The 7,601-nt window shown below is 43.2% G+C and overlaps 1 protein-coding gene across 1 annotated transcript; it reads left to right on the top strand.

Annotated features, from left to right (window-relative positions):
- The first annotated feature begins 3,549 nt into the window (after positions 1–3,549).
- On the top strand, positions 3,550–4,987 carry LOC147607703 (uncharacterized). The gene is made up of 2 exons (XM_086790537.1): positions 3,550–4,466; positions 4,545–4,987. Exons 1-2 carry the CDS (start codon positions 3,571–3,573, stop codon positions 4,858–4,860), a joined length of 1,212 nt encoding a protein of 403 aa, XP_086646663.1. The 5' UTR covers positions 3,550–3,570; the 3' UTR covers positions 4,861–4,987.
- Positions 4,988–7,601: the final 2,614 nt, after the last annotated feature.

Genomic DNA, 7,601 nt, shown 5'->3' with positions numbered 1-7,601 from the left:
CACAATGGTGGAGCGAACAAGAAGAGTGAGTGACCAAACAGAAGCAACACCTTGGAGCACAATTCGATGTGGGTAAGTTCCCAATAGTAGTTATGCTCTTTCTATCTCAGGGGAGGGTGGGGATTTTTAACTTGTGCCACCTCGCTACCATACCTTGTATGGTCTTTTTTTTTTGGGACCAATATATATATATATATATATATATGCATTATTGTGCTAAAAAAAAATACTGAATTTACATCTTACCCTATTCATCAAGTCACAAATCAATGTCCACCTCTCATCCTCAAATACAAAAGAATATTTTTCCCAAGATATTTGGTATCCAAGTTGGATACAAACTTATATTAGGCCTTCAGTTGTACAAACTGCTGCTCCAAAATCTCTCCCTTCTTATACCACACATTAACAACTGGTCTATTGCCAATTGGGTTCTCAATAAAGACCACAAATGTATAATCCACTTGCTTTACTTTCTTGTACCACATTTTAGTCCTTGGTCCACATTTTACTATTCTTCTTCTTAACTTTAGCTCTGTTAATACCTGAATACAAAAACAATAAATAATTATGCTTAGCCTAGTATGCTAGACTATTTCCCCTTCCATGGATACAATCAAGATATGGCTGCCTGTAAGGTCATGATCATTTGTATCATCACATCCTTATTCAATTTATTAATCAAATGTATAGACCAGCACATATGAACACATTTGTAAATCAATCATGTTGCATCCAACACTGTATCAACAGCCCTTTGAAACATAATGCACTTCCTAGTGCTCCATATCTCCCAAAGACAGCACAATCTGATTATGTTGAATACAAGATCAACATATTCCTCACTGGATGCCCATTTCCCAAACAACCAATCCTCCCATAGTCCATACATCCTAGTGCAACTATATACCCATCTGCAAATTTTGGACCAGGTACCTCTAATAGCTAGATAGTCCCAAAATGCATGTTTCCCATCTTCAAGGGCAATTTTACATCTAGGATAGCACCCATTAGTAAGTTTCTCTACATCAGTTTGACCCCCAAAGGAAGATCTCCCACACATACTCTCAACAGGAAGACTTGGGACTTAATAGGGATCTTCAATTCCTAGATGGTCTTCCATCTTTTCCCCTAGCTATAGGGACCACAACTCGTCTTCCAGATCTTATTACAATAAACCACATTCTCCTCAATTTTCCTTAGTTCCCTATTCAATATATCGATAGTCCCCTTGTCCAGCTTAACCTCATTATACCAAACCCAATCCTTTACCCAGTATGATTCACCATAGGCTGTGGAACACCATCCTTTTTGCACCTCTTCCAGCAATAATCTAACTAGCTCCTAAGTAGTCCCTAATAGCCTTACTAGTATTTCCTTTTCTTGCTTTTTCCTTAGCCTGTCTCACACTCGTTTTGCCTTTAACTTTTTTCCATTCTGCTGCTCTGCTTGACGACTCAGCATTATTTAATAAGACCCCTTTTTGTTTGTTCCCCTCATCACCCCCCTTGCCCACCTCCTCTCGTCTATGTATGCATTCCTTTCCTTTCCCTTCATTCTCTTTGTCTCCATTTTGAGGTTTACTTTGACCCCCTCCCACACAATTTCTAGCAATGTGACCAAACCCTCCACATTTAAAACAGGTTCCCGGAAATGGACCAAATCTAAGAGGAAGCTCTAGTTTACCTATCTCCCCCAAATCGACTTCTACAATTTTCGGTATTTCATCCAATGTATTCTAAGGTATACATACGCTATTAGCTTGTCGGCATGACACATCATCATTAGACAAATAAAGCGCCGGACCAATACTTATGGCTATTTCTCTCAACGCAGGCCTCAACCAAGGTGGCAGTCCCACAATCTCTACCCAAACAGGACATGTTTCCACTAAGCTCTTATTTACATCAAAGAAAGGGTTAAAAGGCATTGCATGTACTAATTTTTGGTTCATAAACATAGGGTGCTTTGGCAAACAGTTCGGAAACCACGTGACCTTTAATAAACAGAACATTAGAAAAGCCTTTCCCTAAATAAAAGACCTGCGAGACAACTTTATCATGAAAGACCTCTTCTTGCAACCATTTACCAACGTCTGTTTTTGGACGGGGGCTTACCCGGGCAGAATAGAATAGCACTACAAAGCAAGAACAGACTAACTTGATGCTCCACTAGATCAAAGAAAACCTTTAGGCATACCTTACTCCCCCTCTTTTGAGGTCTTTGAGTGTCCCCCAACTCTCTCGACTATCCACTTCGGCGCTACCCTCTTCCGCTCCCTCTCCTCCTCCTGCTGATCACGTAAATGCTTCATTTCTTCAGTATTTTCCTCCCCGCAGTCTCCCCATCCTCCTTCGTGTTCTTGCAAGCCCGTCGTCTAGGTCCCCTCCATGCATGCAAACCGTTAGCACGTCGCTGTACTGAGCAATGCACCTCATACATGTAAGGTGCGCATGTCGATACCCCTCTCAACTAAATGATAACTCTCCGCAGCCCCCTTTGGATGGTCGTTTTCTTCTTCTTTTTTCTCCACTTACATACTACACATGTATTCAATAAGTGTAGCCATAGTCACAACGCTTAACTTCACTAACAAGTAATATTGATTAACATGTACATGTGTAAGGAGTCTATGGGCCAACAATTAGAAGATTACGAGTCAGATCAGAAGATCTACCTTATTCGTGACAAAATTTCGACTGTGCACTTTCGATACCAACTTCATTAAAAAATAATTCATCAAAGAACTTATATATGATTGAGCTATGATCAGTCATAAAAAGTAATTCTTCAAAAAACAATATGATTGAGCTATGACCAGGGTCAACAAGATAAAATTTTAACAAGTTTAAGCCATTAAAAAATGCGAATATGCTTATTGAGCAAACACAAACACATCAATTAAGAAAACACTGTGGCTTAATTTTGAAGGTCTGATGATCTGATCACACAATTGACTCAAAATTTGATTTTTTTTAAAAAAAAATTGAGGTAGTGGTGGGCACTTGCGTGAGTGGTTGATTACATATGACCCATCCTACCCAAGAGGTCGTGGGTTTGAGCTTGACTGGTGTAGGCTACATCCCTCGGCTTTGTAAAATAAAAATTCGTGTTCATATACATGAAGTTAATTTTTCGGTCGAGGGTAATAAAAATTTGAGGGTCCAATCAGGGTTTTTTTTCGTGTTCATGAACATGAAGTTAATTTTTCGGTTGAAGAAACAGCTGCCAAATCAAGAATGCACCGAGCTTTTCGGTATTGGATCATTTACGTCCGTCCACCATCCCATATTCATTGGATTTTACGATCCCGCCAGAGTTTCATAGGTAGCGGACCGCGGCTGCAGTGCGCAGTGATTTTTTCTGCCACCATGCTGAGCTGCCAACCATTGCGACGCCTCAACCGTGAATGCTATCAATACTTTTTTTACAGCTGATGCACCTACGCACTAACCACCGAATTTAAGCGAAGGCATGCCGATCGATCCACGTGGCATTGTCCACGGGAGGCTTGTATATAGATGCAATGCAATGCAGGTAGCTCCATCTCTGAAAAGAGAGCTGTAAGCCATGGCGCTCCCTCAGACGTTGGTGGTTCTTCTTCTCGCCCTCTCCATCGCATTTCCGCCCGCCTCCGCCAGAACCCCAACTCGCCACCTTGGATACTACCAATCGCCGTCCAATTCCGGCTCTTCGCCTTCCACGTCAACCCCTTCCAGCAGTAGCAGCTCCCCAACTCCATCAACCCCTTCCTACACCCCTCCTTCCTCCAGTGGTAGCTCGCCGTCGGGAAGCTCCCCCACTACTTCATCACCTTCCTACTCACCCCCTTCCTCCAGTGGAAGCTCGCCGTCTTCATCCTCCCCTTCCTACTCACCCCCGTCGTCCAGTGGTAGCTCCCCGTCAGGCTCTACTCCTTCATACGGCGGCAGTTCTCCGTCCTCCCATGAACACCATCATCACCATCACCACCATGAGAAGAGCCCCAGCTACTCGCCTCCGTCGTCCTCGGGTAGTTCTCCCGTTCAAACTCCTCCCACGTACAGCTCCCCGCCATCCTACTCCAGTCCTCCGTCCTCGTCCGGTAGTTCACCCGTTGTAGAGGCCCCTCCAGCATACTCTACACCTCCATCGAGCGGCAGTTCACCCGTTGTAGAGGCCCCTCCAGCATACTCTACACCTCCATCGAGCGGCAGTTCACCAGTTGTAGAGGCTCCTCCAGCATACACTACCCCTCCATCGAGCGGCTCTTCCCCGGTGCTCTCACCACCCTACAGTAGCAGCGGCCCAGGCTCTGGCTCCTCTCCTGTGGTAGGATCTCCTTCTTCATCCCCTGTTGTTGAATCTCCCGTGAGTTCTCCGGTGGTCGGGTCTCCCATCAGTCCTCCCGTGATCGTGTCTCCTGTTACGTCGCCGGTTATTAGCTCTCCGACCTCAAGTCCGTCAGGCGGGGGAGGTTCTTGCGAGTAAGTGTTTAGCTCTTAGATGCGGTTCTACCGTTGTCCTGCGTGTGTATTTTATCTGACGTGCTGAATGTCGTGCAGTTTTTGGAAGAGTCACAACGGCAAGTGGCCGAGTTTCTTGTCGGGAGTAGGAACGCTGTTGAAGCTGTTCGGCGGGCGGGCGGGATCCGTCTTTGGCAGCCGCATGACACTGATGGAAGCGTTAGTGAACCCCAACCAGGACGGATACAGCGCTCTCGCACGTCAGGGTGCCGCTTCTCTACTCAACGCGTACACTGTAGCCGGTTTTGCTTACACTCCCGAGCAGGTGCGTCAACAGTTCAACGATGCCTTAGTGAGCCCTGACCTTGCAAGTGAGCAGGCCAATATATTTGAGCAAGCAAATCTCAGCGTGTGACTGGTGCAGCAATGACACTAGCACAGACAATTCGCCGTCTTTGTATTTAATTTGGGCTTTGCTTTGTAATGAGCAATGTCTGCTCAGGAGTTTTCTTTGGCAATCTAAGAGGAATTTGGCGTTGAAACTAGCTTTATTGTGCGAATGAACTTCAGATGCTGGTGTACTTTAAATGTTTTTGAAAACCAATGGATGTTTAGAGTGGAATATTTAAAAACCAATAGATGTTTAGAGAGGAATATTTACAAAGCCTGCGAGAAAAGCGACCTAGCCTAGAAAGATAAAATACCAACAAGGGTTTTTCAAATAATTAGATGGAAATGCTCATTTCAAAATGTAAATAAGTTAAAAATTATTTATTTAAAATAGAATTAGTGACATGACCCATCTCCAACTGGCAAAAAATATTCTCATATTCATAAAAACACATACACGTTCGCATCCTAAGTATGTTGTTTTTTTTCCTATCAACTACTCATCTTTGCACAAATTTCTCAACACAAAACTTTGACAAACTACTCCAACGGGTTGTGGAAAGTTGGCTTTTCATCGAGCTTGAGCTATGCTCAAAAGCTCCATTGGTGTGTGTAGATAGTTGCTCGAAGTTGATATTCTTGCACTCGCTACATGGAGGTGGTTCATGATCTTGCGGGTGGTCTAACTATTTTCAAAAAGATCATGTGGAATCTTCGTGGAAGGTGCTCACAATGATGGACTAATTACTCAAGTGAAAGGGGGAGACAAAGCAAGAGGGAAGCATGAGAAAATATGATATTAGCACTAATCACATCTAAATCCTAACCCTAAGTATACCTCACATGCTAGATTAGAGTTGCAAGAGAGGGGGAGAGAGAACACTTCATTTCTATTGTGTAAATGGGAGAATGTGAGTTACAAACAAGAGAAATTGACTTTTGTAGTTTCAAGCCTTTTTCTATTTAATCGGTTGGGAGTAATTGACCCGAGGCGCCCGGAACATAATTATAAGACTTTTCTTTATGGTTTGGCCAACTAGTCAAAATCTTTTTATATGTTCTTTGAAGCTCAAGACTTCGGAGCAAATGATGGAATTTACAATATAGTACGAATATCCATTACATAAGTGTGCGAACATAGTCGTCATAGAACAATATAGTAGGAGTATCCATTACATAAGTGTGGACATAGTCATCATAGAAACTTGGTAACTATATGTGGTTAACATATTCCCTTCTTAAACTCAATCACATTCCCGTGATTGGTGAAGGTGTCAAGGCACGTTGGGAAGTGTCCCCGATAGTGGCACCAAAGATGTTAAGCTAATCCTAACGTGTAGTGGGAAGTTGTCGATCCGTCGAGCTCGAGCTATGCTCAAGATCTCCATCGCCGCATGTAGATAGTTGCGATCTTCGCCCGTACTCGTCACACTGAGACAGTTCCTAATTCTATGGGTGGTGCAACCTCTCTCATGAAGATCATGTGGGATCTCAGTGAAAACCAATTGTGGTGATATCCTAATCACTCAAGCAATAGGGAGAGAAGAAGCAAGAGGGAAGCATGAGAGAATGAGCGATTAGCCAAACCCTAACCCTAAGTATACCACTAGATTAGAGTTGCAAAAGAGAGGGAGAGAGAACACTCCACTTCTATTGCATAAATGGGAGAATGTGAGTTACAAACAAGAGAAATTGGCTTTTATAGTTCCAAGCCTTTTTCTACTAGGCTGCTCGAGCGTGAGTGACCCAAGGCACTTAGAACATAGTTACAAGGCTTTGCTTTATGGTTTAGCCAATTAGCTGAGATCCTCTTGTTTTTTCTTTGAAGCTCAAAACTTGGGAGCATCTTTAGGGCATTTCTCTCTCATCAAATGTCGAGATTTGCAATATAGAACGGACACCCATTATATAAGTGTGCGGACATAGTTGTCATAGAATCTTGTTAACCATATGCGGTTAACATACTCTCCTTCCTAAACTCGATCGCATCCTCGTGATCGGTAAAGTGAAGAAGGTGTCAAGACATATTGTGAAGTGTCCTCAATAATATCACCAAAGATGTTAAGCTAATCCTAACGTGTTGTGGGAAGTTGCCGATCCGTCGAGCTCGAGCTATGCTCAAGAGCTCCACCATCGCGTGTGGATAGTCGCTCGTCATCGTGATCCTCCCACACTCGTCATACCGAGGTGGTTCCTAATTCTACGGGTGGTGCAACCAATCTCATGAAAATCATGTGGGATCTCTACGGAAGCCGATCATGGTGATAGCCTTATCACTCAAGCAAGAGGGAGAGAAGAAGCAAGAGGGAAGCATGAGAAAATGAGCGATTAGCCCAAACCCTAACCCTAAGCATACCACACATGCTAGATTAGATTTGCAAGAGAGAGGGAGAGAGAACGCTCCACTTCTATTGCATAAAGGGGAAAATGTGAGTTACAAACAAGAGATATTGGCTTTTATAGTTCCAAGCCTTTTTCCACTAGGCCGCTGCCCAGGAGTAAGTGACCCGAGGCACCCAGGACATATTTACAAGGCTTTTCTTTATGGTTTGGCTAATTAGCCGAGATCCTCTTGTTTTTCCTTTGAAGCTCAATACTTGGGAGCATCTTTAGAGCATTTCTCTCATCAAAAGATGGGATTTACAATATAGTATGGGTGTCCATTACATAATAGTTAGTAGTATTAATAGGAACAACAAAGTAATAAATAGTAAGCAGTACTAATCACTTATGAAACTGTACCAAAAGAGTTACTAAATAGTACTA

Source organism: Cibotium barometz, chromosome 55, assembly GCF_041138505.1.
Source record: "Cibotium barometz isolate CiBa-2024 chromosome 55, ASM4113850v1, whole genome shotgun sequence".
Classification (NCBI taxonomy): Eukaryota; Viridiplantae; Streptophyta; class Polypodiopsida; order Cyatheales; family Cibotiaceae; genus Cibotium; species Cibotium barometz.
Note: the sequence above shows the minus strand (reverse complement) of the source record. Positions and strands in the feature narration are given on the sequence as shown.